The 12,213-nt window shown below is 37.3% G+C and overlaps 3 protein-coding genes across 3 annotated transcripts; 1 reads left to right on the top strand and 2 right to left on the bottom strand.

Moving 5' to 3' along the window:
- Nucleotides 1–7,420: 7,420 nt before the first annotated feature.
- Nucleotides 7,421–8,865, bottom strand: LOC138894978 (uncharacterized). The gene is made up of 3 exons (XM_070179689.1): nucleotides 8,521–8,865; nucleotides 7,877–8,265; nucleotides 7,421–7,787 (listed from the first exon to the last, which is right to left on the bottom strand). Exons 1-2 carry the CDS (start codon nucleotides 8,815–8,817, stop codon nucleotides 8,098–8,100), a joined length of 465 nt encoding a protein of 154 aa, XP_070035790.1. The 5' UTR covers nucleotides 8,818–8,865; the 3' UTR covers nucleotides 7,421–7,787; nucleotides 7,877–8,097.
- On the bottom strand, nucleotides 7,467–7,962 carry LOC138894409 (uncharacterized). Its single transcript, XM_070179106.1, has 2 exons — nucleotides 7,951–7,962; nucleotides 7,467–7,787 (listed from the first exon to the last, which is right to left on the bottom strand). The coding sequence occupies exons 1-2, from the start codon at nucleotides 7,960–7,962 to the stop codon at nucleotides 7,467–7,469; spliced, it is 333 nt and encodes a 110-aa protein (XP_070035207.1).
- Nucleotides 8,866–9,691: 826 nt separating the features above from the next.
- Nucleotides 9,692–11,497, top strand: LOC117273583 (cytochrome P450 89A2-like). Its single transcript, XM_033652758.2, has one exon. The coding sequence runs from the start codon at nucleotides 9,853–9,855 to the stop codon at nucleotides 11,365–11,367; it is 1,515 nt and encodes a 504-aa protein (XP_033508649.2). The 5' UTR covers nucleotides 9,692–9,852; the 3' UTR covers nucleotides 11,368–11,497.
- The last annotated feature ends 716 nt before the right edge of the window (nucleotides 11,498–12,213 follow it).

The raw sequence follows: 12,213 nt of genomic DNA, 5'->3' as shown, positions 1-12,213 counted from the left end.
TAGGTTCAACCCTTTAATTGGGACTATCAATCTCTTGATTTCATCCCAAACTCTTGTTAGCCAAATTTTCCTCGACTAAGTCTCTCTTTCTCAAGTAGAGACCAAGTCAAATAGGCTTGAACCAATATTTGCAAATATTAATTCTACAATTATAGCAAGAACTAGGCTAAATAATACACACCCAACCATAAACAAGCTCTAAGTCAAACACCCATTTGATTCCCATACTAGGGTTAGGTCACAAACCTAGCTAGAAATTTAGCTACTCATAGTGGGTAATGAAGAAAATAAAGAAGAAAAGATGATATAACTCATATTGAATGAGTAATAGATGAAACTCCAATGTAAAATCCACGATATAAACTAAAGTTGCCTAAAAGAGTAAGGAAAAATGGCTACAGACTTTCTAGTATTGTAATACTTGACCTAATTTCATGAAAGTAGTCTATTTATACAAAGCTGGAATTTTCGGACAAAATTGCCCTTTCGGAGATTCTGCGGCCGCACAATTTTGTGTGCGGACTGCACTTTTCTTCAGCTCTTGACAGGAGTGGATTCTGCGGCCGCACAATTCTGGGTTGCGGCCACACCTCTTGAGTTCTGCGGTCCGCATAATTCTGGGTGCGGCCGAACATTTGATTTCTACGGCCGCACAATTATAGTGCGGTCCGCAGTTCTTGTTAAGTTTGAATTTAAAACTCTCTAAACTTTGACTTCAGAGGCCGCACAATTATTGTGCGGTCCGCACTTTACACTGAAGCTCTATTGATTCTTCTTCATATTCTGCGGCCGCAGATAGAATTTTGCGGTCCGCACTTGAGCCTGTGTGTTTGATTTTTGTCTTTGTTCAAAAGCACTCCTTCTTGAGTTGAATTTCATCGTAATGGCTCATTTTCCAATACTCCTATAAGTAAGCATATTTTATCAGTTTTCGGGAATACCTTCAAACATTTATGAACTAAAATAAAAGTCAAAAGGTGCAAATAAGTAGTCAAAATCTCCACTTATTAGTGACACACAAAAATTGTGACCAAACAATAGGGGCATACCTCTGTCGTTTCGATGAGTTACTGTCCTTAGTCTGGATGGTCATTCTGATATATGGTTGGTGTCATTCCCTGTTAGGTCGTGGGATCGGGTGATCTCTTCTGGCATTGTCTCTTCGATCCTTTCTTAACTCCGCTTGTACTGAGGTTAGTCGGTGGGTTGGCCTGTTGAGGTTGTCCTTATCTGCACGGACTTGGCACAATAAGCATTGTGGATTTCGTCCCAAGTTGTTGGGGATACTTCATCAACCGACTTAACGGTTTCCTCGTTTCTCTTGAACCATCCCTGCTCAACCCGTTCTGAAAGGATGCGACCGCCATCTCTTCGGACACGTTTGGTAAAGTCATCCTTACTCGGTTGAACCGGGTGGGGAAGTCCCTCAATCCCTCTCCCAGAGATTATTTGATGGTTAATATGTCGTTCACTCTTGCCTCGGCCTTTTTGGCTCCAGCGTCGGCCGTTACAAACTTGTCGGGCATTTCTTCAAAGGTTTCAATAGAGCGTGCCGGTAGCTGCGAATACCAGGTTAATGCTCCTCCAGTGAGGGTTTTGCCAAACCTTTTCAGCAAAATAGAAGACACTTGTTCCTTGGCAAGGTCGTTGCCTTTTACTCTGGTGATGTAATGAGTCAAATGATCTTCGGGGTCGGTTGTGCCGTCATATATCCTAGGTAGGGCAGCATTTTAAAGGTTTTTGGTATAGCTTGTGCGGCTACATCATCACTGTATGGTTGTTCGACGAACCGGTTGTCATCCTTCTTTGGCAACATCTTGGGGGCGCCCGATATTTTATCGACCATTTCCTAGTGTTCTTTCATTTGATCTCGGAGTGCCTTGTTCCCATTCTCCATTCCCTCCACCCTTTTCGAAATGGCTGCGAGGGCCATAATAATCTTTGGCCTTGAATATCACAGCTGGCATCCCGCTGTGAGTCATTTGTCTAGCAATGACGTTTTCTTTGTCTGGACGGGTAGGGTTCAATGTTGAAGATGGAGGAGCAATGACCGTTGTGGCATAAGAGTGTTTTCCTGGAATTGCCTCGTTATTAAGATTCGTGACTGATGGTGGGATGTTTCATCCGTATTTACTCCCCATAAGAGGGCCTTCCGGCGGCTCCATCAAGTGGAGCGTGAGAGATACGCGCTTCTGTGGAAAGAGACGTTACTAGCCGTTGGAGAGAGAAAAAAAAAAGAGTTATCGGGACCCCTTGCAAATATTCAAGATTTTGTATAATATTCCATCATAATGTGACATAGTCATAAAAAGAGAGTTATCGTTACTAGCCATCATAATGTGACCTAGTTGACATATCTCCGCAAACATATACAGCTGTATAATATTCCAAATCGTAACACAAACGAATTTTATTTCGTATCTTCAAGATTTTGTTTCTTGTTTGAAGTTCGAAGAGTTGTCGCGACCACTTGCAAAAGGCAACATAAAGTTTCCAAACTTGAAACGAAACCCAAAACTAAAGGTCGAAAAATAAGCTAGAATTTTAATTTTAAAGTTGACAAAGAAATATTATTAGGATAATGTAACAGGAAGATCTTTGGCCAATTTTTTAGTTGCAAAATTTCAACATTTTAAATGAAGAGCGTGCAGCCACATTGGCTAAGATCTTGTTTGTTTATTATTAAAATTAAGAAATTACTTTCTCTAACTTCAACTCTAAACTTACAATCAAACTACTCAGAACAAATCTTGAATTTTCCTAGAAAGATATAAGTTTTGTTTGTACTACCAAAAAAATAAAAGAGTTATGTTTGTTTCGATGAATGCTAGCTGTATGTGATCAACACCATTACATGATTCACGTCGCCATGTAAAAGAGTACACCAACTTCCTCAAACAGCACTTCAGAGAATGATAATACATAGGGTGTGTTGGGTGTGTAGGAAAATATTTCCTAGAAAATGTTTTCCCGTAAAATGAGTAGTTTTATTACTTATTTTTTCATGTTTAATTGGTGAGTGAAAAATTTTTTTCCGGAAATATTTCTAGTGTTTGTTTAGAGGGTAGAAAATATTTTTTAGAAAATATTCTTTTATGTTACTTTTCTTACCCCCCCCCCCCCCAAATCCCCATGTTTCCTGTGCTCCCCCTGTCCCTTCCCTCCCCCAAACTCTAAATACTCGACGTTTTCAGTGACTCTATTTTCTTCAAGAATTTAATTATTTTTTTAAAAATTCACACAAATTTTGGGACTAATGTGCTGCTTTACTTTTTCACTCAAAAACAACGTTAAAATTTGTATTACATAATTAAAAAGAAAATACTCATTTTTTGGTTGAAAAAGAAAGTATTTTTTTACAACATGAAAAAAGTATTCATTTTGTTAAACTGAAAGAAAATATTTTTTCTACAACATGAAAAGAAAATACTCATTTTGTTGAAATGAAAAACAATACTCTTTCTACATTATTTTGTTGAAACGAAAGAAAATACTTTTTCAACATCATAAAAGAAAGTATTTTTTTGTTGAAATGAAAAAAAATACTTTTTTATATCATGAAAAAAAATACTCATTTTGTTGAAATGAAAGAAAATATGTTTTCTACATCATTAAAAAAAGGTATTTTTTTTGTTGAAATGAAAGACGATACTTTTTACTACATTATTTTGTTGAAATGAAAGAAGATATTTTTTACTACATCATTTTGTTGAAATGAAGGAAAATATTTTTTCGACATTATGAAAAGAAAGTACTTCTTTGTTGAAATGAAAAAAGATACTTTTCACTATATTATTTTGTTGAATCGAAAGAAAATATTTTTTCTACATCATGAAAAGGAAGTTTTTTTTTTGTTGAAATGAAAGAAGATATTTTTTACTACATCATTTTGTTGAAACGAAAGAAAATACTTTTTCAACATCATGAAAATAAAGTACTTTTTGTTGAAATGAAAGAAGATACCTTTACTACATTATTTTGTTGGAATGAAAGAAAATACTTTTTCTACATCATGAAAAGAAAGTATTTTTTTGTTGAAATGAAACAAAATACTTTTTTTATATCATGAAAAAAAATACTCATTTTATTGAAATGAAAAAAGAAAGTACTCTATTTACAACATAAAAAGAAAGTATTCTTAATAATAATATTTCTATTTAGGGTGGGCGTAGGGCAAGGTTTGGGGGAGGGTGGGTATGGTGGGGGTGGATGGGGTAGGGGTGGGATAGGTGTGGGGGGGTTGGTGGGGATGAAAAATAGAGTGGGGAAGGTTGAAGAAGAGAGGCCTTGCCAAGTATAAGAGAGCCTCACATAAGTATGATATAAGAAACAAAATAAATTTTCTTTGCCTATTATCTAAGCAAAGGATATATGGCAAACATCACAAGCGATTGTCAAATGAAGTCGCTCAACGTGACATATTGATATATAATATTACTAAAGGAGTAATACATTACCATCCTTGTGGGGAAAACATAAATCAAGATACGCACATCACTCAATCATTGAAAGCATATACATAAAAACTTTCATCACCGAGGGGTCAACTGAGATGATTGAAATTTCTCCACCGTTAACGAGAAGTCGAGTTCTGGAAATGGTGAACCTTTCGATAGGAAATGCTTTATTCCCTTGGTGGCCCTATCCCGCGTGAAACTGGACATGAACTGAAAAAGGAAAAGAAAATAACTTCCACAACAAGTAGGATTGTGATCGGCTGATGGTGATGTGAAGTTGCGAAAAACTAGGAGTGTATATATTTGCACGCTAACTGTTTCAAATCACAGCTGGGGGTGTAGCCATACGCAGATTACCTGTTGAACTCAACTTCCTCATAGCTTCTGACTGAGAAAATGAGTTGATGTGGCATGAGTAACATGACATCCAATTCAAAGATTAGAGATATCGGACAGCTGTGGGTCGGAAAATAACTCCACAAGAGTATGAGTTGCAAGAATCTCCATAAAGCTCGGTAAACACGCCCAACTCTAGTCCTAAAAAGGATAAGCGGTCGCTGCAAATATAATCCGATCTAAAAGTCCGGAGTCGAATCCCACAGAGAACTAAGGCTTAGCTATAATTGTTCAATATTGCTAAGAAACACAAGTCCAAACAATTTTCTAATTATAAAGATTATAATGTTTATTCTTATCTAATTAACTAACAAATACTAGAAAGCAGTACAACTATCAATTAACAAGGATAAGGATTGAAGACAAGACTAAGGAGGTCTAGAGTTATGATTTTCCCAATTGTCGGAATCCTTCCCGCTGTGTCTTTTATAATTTCGCCTAAGTATTCTCTACCGATCGTGAGTACTTTGGTTGTCGTAATTCTCTCTCGAGAAATTACCGCAATTTACTAGATGTATTCTCTCGAACTACACTAGCTGGCACTTACTTCATCGCTCACTACGATCGCACCAAGGTTTCGTTATCTCTAATCCCGCCTTTAAACCTTCTGTATTGATCTCTCACAAACGTTAGGAGTGATGTTGTTCAACAACTACCTAAATATATACTCTCTCTCGAGCAGTACACACTAAATAGGCACAGTCAATTGATGGCCATTCAATCAACAGCAAAAAACACATAGTTGAACAAGTAGAGAAATCCAACGGCTCAATTATATTAAAACATAACACGAATTCATCTTCCAAAAGGTTCCATCAAAACCCTAGATAACAAATTAGTTATTCATAATAGTATGCATAACTACAATACTAGAATTCATAACCAATAATGGAAATAGGAAGAAGGAAGTGAGAAACTTGTAGAAGAATTCTCCGCCTTGCTCCTAGTGTATTCTTGCCTCCTTAGGTCGAATCCCTAGTCTCCTTACCCTCCTTAGGTCTAAATTATGTCAAAAGTATGTCAAAGGTCCTCAAAAAACCGTTTTTCCATGTATATATACCAAGTAGAGTCGGACCCAAATAATTAAACCTTCTCCTACGCGAAAAAGGATACTTTTCTAGGTCAGGACGTCCGCGGCCGCGGATTCAACCGCGGATTTGGCCGCGAATTTTACCCAGTGTTCTGCCACAAATCCGCGGCCGCGGATTCGACCGCGTTTTTCACCCTGTTCTGTTTGGAATTTGGAAAAATATAAAACATGAAAGTTGTAGCTCTTTGAATTATATTTCCAACCATATATTGTGGAGTCCAAATGGAATTCTGAACAAAAAGTTATGTGCATCTTACTAGACAGTGCGAAATATGCCTACTCGATTCTTCGTTCGTTCTTAACTATCATCCGTTGATCCCCGAACGCGATCCCAGCTTAATTCCTTGGGCTTTTACTCAGATTTCAAAGTTCAAATTACTTGAATTCATTCCATAACATCTACTTAGCTCGGCATCACTCCTACAAGGCATAAAACACACAATTAGTGCAAAACACTAGCGACTAAAGCTCAAACTCAATTAAAATGCAGTAAATTAGAGTGTAATAAGCGACTAAAATACGTAATTATAGCTTATCATCACTTGGATCTGAAAATGGTGAAATCGAATTGAAGTTGGCACAAACACCGTTGTTATACCTTTTAAATTTTAAGCAAGTAAATACTGAGTTGAATTTGAAACCACTAGGTACGACAAATTAAACACATTAAGAAATAGTCAGTCGCGCAATTTTCTTGAAACAATAGAACTACAACTGTTTAGCAGTTACATTGGAGCTCACAAAAGATCTTTTAGTAGCGATTGCTGATTGATAGTCGCAAATAGGTTTCAGCAAACTTAATTTAGTAAATATTTGTGGCAACTTAATCACAGTCGGCACTGAAACTTCTCGTGACAACTATTAGGGTCATCATGAATATAATTATCCAGGGATCCACGAAACCTACAATGGTCGCCAAAACCTCTTTTATTGTAGTGATAGTTGATGCATATGTGGTAAAGTTATCGCCTTGAGTCAGTAAACTCACCCTTAATTTGTATATGTTTGAGATTCTAAAGCTCAAGTTGAGCTACCAATGCAACTAGGTGAGGCCCATCCGTCAGTTGTTATATATTGACCTCAATAGTTGCTTAACTATAATAGACGTTTAGATCATACAATGTTTTGAGACGATCCCAGGTGTTAATCTTTAGTTATATCTATATGCCATGCTTTAGTTGTGTTGAATGTTTAATATGATTATAGATAGGTTTTTGTTATGAATGAATATTAACTGTTGGGATATTGAGTTGTTGAATATTTAATTGGAAGAAGTCATTGAAGTAGTAGGCTCATCAACATCAAAGAAGGCAACTAGCTCGATCGAGAGAGGGTATTTAGTTAGTACTATGAGAACTATCCTTTGGTGGTAAATGTGCTTCATTAGATCTGAAACTGAACATACGCGTTGTAATTGGAAAACAAGCTCAAAAGTGAATTAAATGCCCACATTAAAAATTAAAAGATCCTTGCAATTTAATTTCATTAAATGATATTAGGCCTAATAATATTCTTGATTACAATCAAGCACTCTGTGGTGTTGTGTCTTGTTCACGAAGTAGAAGGGACCTCAAGATAGCTTCACCGATTGGACCAACATGCCACAACGCATGTCCACCATCACTAACTTCATGATAATGAATCCAAGGTAGCCTCTTGGAAACATATCTTTGTAAGCGACAAGGTACTATGTTGTCCTCATAACCTTGCCAAATATGAACTGAGCTTTCTTTTTCATCAGGAAATGGATTACCAAATTCTAGTGGATCAAAGTCCCACTTTCCATATGCCAAGGTGAAGTCTTGGAGAAGAGACTCAAAATCACTTTGCTTCGGATAAAGTTTCTGCAAATTAATTAAGACAATTAATTTTCAAGATAATCATTTCGCGAAAACTCATGTTTGATTTGAGAGAGGTGGATGATGAGCTTTACCGGGTCAAAAACTTCCGATCTATTTGCATTCTTTGCAACTTCCCTGTCCTTTTTGCTTAACAATGCAGAATTGCCCGAGAAAACATTGTTCGATTTTTGTGTAAAAAATGAGTAGAGTAACCCAGGAGCATAGCGTGCGAGCCAAATTACTAATCGCCAAAGCTTGTTATTATGATCGTTCTTGATCAAATCATGAGGAAGGGAGTTCCATTTGTAGTTGATTATTGGAACAACAAAAGCCACGCCTGATAGCCTGTGTGGTATGCGTCTGAGGCAATTCCAGGCAGGATACCTTCACTTTCTAATGACCGTTTAGGATTTATATCACTTTCCCCATATCCAGCTCTATCAAACTGTAGCATATATATCCTCATCTCCTCTAGGATTTCCTAAAGAATATAGTTAGTAGATCAATCTAATGAAAACATTATTTAGGAGCTAAAAGCGGAGAGACAAATAAACTATTATTGGATGTCCCTCTCTGAATGTGAAATATCAAAACAACCATGTTAACAATTAAAGAGAAAAAATGAGCATCAAACATACTTTTAATTCTTAGGAGACTAGGACGATAATTCTTCAAGATTAGGAAAGTAAAATGTTGTATTACTAGTAAAGTTGAAAAGGGTGTTAGCTAGTCATACTTGGGTTGCAAGAAAATCCTTATCTTTGGAGCTGTTAATCCCATGGACAAGGATGATTCTGTGAAGGGATTTGTCCATTGGGACTCCTCTTTCTCTGTATGCCAGCCATCTTCCATCCTTTAGTCTGATTCTTGGTGAAGAAACAACTCTCTGCATTTCCCTGCTATTCGATGGTGATCTTTGAGAATCAGAAAACCCCACGAAACTTAACACCGAAACTGCAATTTTCTTTAAAAGCATCTCCAGAAGGGATATGAAAACTAATAGAAGCAAGCCAACAAGTTTCCTTAAATCCATTTCTTGGAAAGAAAAAGAAATGAAAGACAGAGGAAAACAATGGTGGGATTGATTTGGAAGTTGCTATTTTATAAGTAGTATTATCAGTGTTTCTGATACAAAATTGCGATATCTATATTTATCCAAGGGTGTGAGTGGGATGGTTGATATTCTTTCTCTCTAACTAGATGTCTGGAGTTCGAGTCCTAGAAATAAAAAATCTTTCAACAAGAAATGCTTTACACTTTTTAACGGGCCTATCCGGGGAGAATCCAAATTAATTGGCTCAGTGAGTTTTTAAAAAAATGAAAAATCGTTTTGTATAGTGCCACAACTCATCAGCCAGAGTCTCCATTTTGTCTGCTTACATGTGAGAGTGGTGTTCATCAGCCTTTTATCTGCAATATCTCTAGCTGTATTCTTTCAATAACTTCATCAAATCGCCGTGGAATACAATACCCTACGTCTCTGCACGTTTTAGAAAGAAGACGAGAGTCTCTCTGTTTTACCCCAAAATAAGTGATTTTGGTTCCTACAGGGAAAACTGATTTTTCACGCTCAGTGTCACTTCCAGATAGAACAGTAATTTTTTATTTGTTTGTCACACCTCCCTGCATGTATCTCATAAAAATTACTGCTAGTATAAACTAACATGTTAAAACAGATTTAATACAACACTAATATTATAAAGGTAACGTACCATAGTAGTGGGAGAAGATAGAGATTTTTAATAATAAGAAGTCTTAAGAATTTTTCAATCAGTCTAGCCATACGCTAGCTGTCATCCTCCTTTTGTTATTGCACTAAAATAATCTCCTACATTAGTGATCAGAAGGCAACTAAAATGTCATATTGGCATTTCCTGTTACATTTAGTCCCTTGCAGTCTTGTTCAAATACTTTGATTACAAACAGAAAGGGGACGCGGGAGTCATAATAAAGAAACATTTAATTCTACTCTTCCTACTTTCCTTTCTTTCTCATACTTCTCTTTAATCTTTTCTTCCAGAAAACAAAGAAACTCCCACCAGGTCCCTTTATCTTCCCAGTGATTGGGATGTTACCATTGCTAAGAAAAACCAGTCGCGATCTCGAACTCATGCTTCGAGATCTCAAACGCAAATATGGTCCTATCATCGCCATAAAAATAGGCTACTCATCTCCATCCATAGTCATCAGCAGCCACTTGTTAGCCTACCAGGCTTTAGTTCAGCAAGGTGCCATTTGCTCCGATCGGCCAATTGCTTCAACAACCAGTAAAATTTTCAACTCTAACCAGCGGACAATAGCATCCAGCTCTTATGGTCCCACGTGGCGGCTCCTTCGTCGAAACCTCATCTCAGAAATGCTCCATCCCTCTCGCATCATCAAGTCCCACTCCAAGAACCGAGCTTGGGTACTAGGCATACTCATTCAAAAGCTCCTTCTTGCTCATGAATCAGCCGCAGCTGATTCTGCCACGGAAGCGATCATGTTACTTGATCATTTTAAGTATGCCATCTTCTGTCTCCTTGTCCTCATTTGCTTCGGGAATAAGCTCGATGAGTTTCAAATAGAGCAAATTAAAGACGCACAACATCGAGCACTTAAAAATTTTCACCGTTTCAGAATACTAGATTACTTTCCTGAATTTTTAGGAAAAACAATATTTAGAAAACGCTGGAAAGAGCTCATTGAACTACGAAAAGAGTTGGACGGGGTCTTCATCCCTCTGATCCAAGATCGGGTGAAATACAAATTAGAAGCAGTGGGAGCGCCTAAACCTGGAGTTGATCATCATCACAAAGAAGAGGAGGAGCTGGAAGCCGATATTGCTTATGTTGATACGCTGGTGAATTTGGAATTGCCAGAAGAAAAGAGGAAGCTCAATTACCAAGAGATGGCCAGCCTCTGCGGCGAGTTCCTTGCTGCCGCCAGCAATACAACATACACCGCCTTGCAGTGGATTATGGCATGCTTGGTAAAGTACCCTTCCATTCAGGAAAAATTGTATAAAGAAATATGCCAAGTTGTGGAATCAACACCATTATTACAATCAATTAAGAACAATAAGGTGATAGAGGAGGCAGTGAAGGAGGAGGATTTACAGAAAATGCCATACTTGAAAGCAGTGATTTTGGAAGGTCTTAGGCGACATCCACCAACTCACTTTGTTCTGCCACATAGGGTAACAGAGGATATGGAGTTGAACGGCTATGTTATACCCAAGAACGCTACCATCAATTTTATGGTGGGGGAAATGGGCTTGGACCCAAATGTGTGGGATGATCCAATGGAATTCAAGCCAGAGAGATTCTTGGTGGATGGAGATGGAACTCTTCAAGAGTTTGATATAACAGGAAGTCGAGAGATCAAGATGATGCCATTTGGTGCAGGGAGGAGAATATGCCCAGGCTATGGATCTGCTATGCTCCATTTACAGTACTTTGTGGCTAATTTGATTTGGCAATTTGAATGGAAGCCTGTGGAGGGAGATGAAGTTGATCTAACAGAAGGGTCAGATTTTACCGTTACAATGAAGAATCCATTGCGAGCTCGCATCAGTCCCAGGTGTTGTACGGGGAGCTTATAGAAACCACAAGTACCATTCAGTTTAATTTCATAATTCGGTAACCAAATGAAAGGGTGTTTTGGCTAATGATGTTTCTATACAGCACCATTTTGTTTCATACTATTATGAAGATGTCTTTTTGGTGTTTCAACATCTGTATGTCTTTGGATTGAACGACGAATTAAATAACTGCCCGTAACTTATGGTTATAATAACCAAATGCTAGTATTAGCTATGTACAAAATAACTAGAGATGTATGTACAATTTCAAAGTATGGGGAGTGTAAAAAAAGAATTAAAACAAGGGATGTGGTTTTATGTAAATATACTTCAACACCACCAAACAACACAAGTTCTTTATTTTTCACTCTTCTGCCTTCTTCTCAGTAAAAACCGAGGACAAAGCACAAGAGGTAGAGTCTTAAAAGCAGCGGAAATGGGTTATAACAAAATGCAAGTTGAGATTTGATTCTGGAATGATATGATGATATATCAACAAAGTCAAATCTTTTTGGATATGAATATCCCATAAACCAGCATTTTCCAACCTAAACACGCACGTAACTTGAAATTCTTTCATACTTATGCTAATGACAATCTTCATACACTAGACCCGTGCTTATTGCATATTGCCTTGAGAACCCAATTCATTGGATGTCCTATGGCCAGGAAATTTCTCTCTTAGGCATTTTATCAAACAGCTATTCAGGCATAATAACCAAATGCTAGTATTAGCTATGTACAAAAAATTGCACTCGAGATTTCAAGAGCTTAATCAAGCAAAGAGGATCAATCAAAACTGGTATTGTAACAACAGAACAATGCAAATGAATCGTCAAACGAGTTCACGCATTTTCAAACTAAAAA

This window comes from Nicotiana tomentosiformis, chromosome 6 (genome assembly GCF_000390325.3).
Source record: "Nicotiana tomentosiformis chromosome 6, ASM39032v3, whole genome shotgun sequence".
NCBI lineage: Eukaryota > Viridiplantae > Streptophyta > Magnoliopsida > Solanales > Solanaceae > Nicotiana > Nicotiana tomentosiformis.
This window is presented reverse-complemented; position numbering and strand designations above follow the sequence as displayed.

Excerpts from the sequence above, each read along its gene's own strand:
- LOC138894978 (XM_070179689.1), bottom strand. The coding sequence starts at position 8,817 with ATGGATTTAAGGAAACTTGTTGGCTTGCTTCTATTAGTTTTCATATCC. Across the intron at positions 8,266-8,520 it reads AGGATTTTCTTGCAACCCAA|GAAATCCTAGAGGAGATGAG; the intron begins GTATGACTAGCT and ends TATATTCTTTAG.
- LOC117273583 (XM_033652758.2), top strand. The coding sequence starts at position 9,853 with ATGTTACCATTGCTAAGAAAAACCAGTCGCGATCTCGAACTCATGCTT.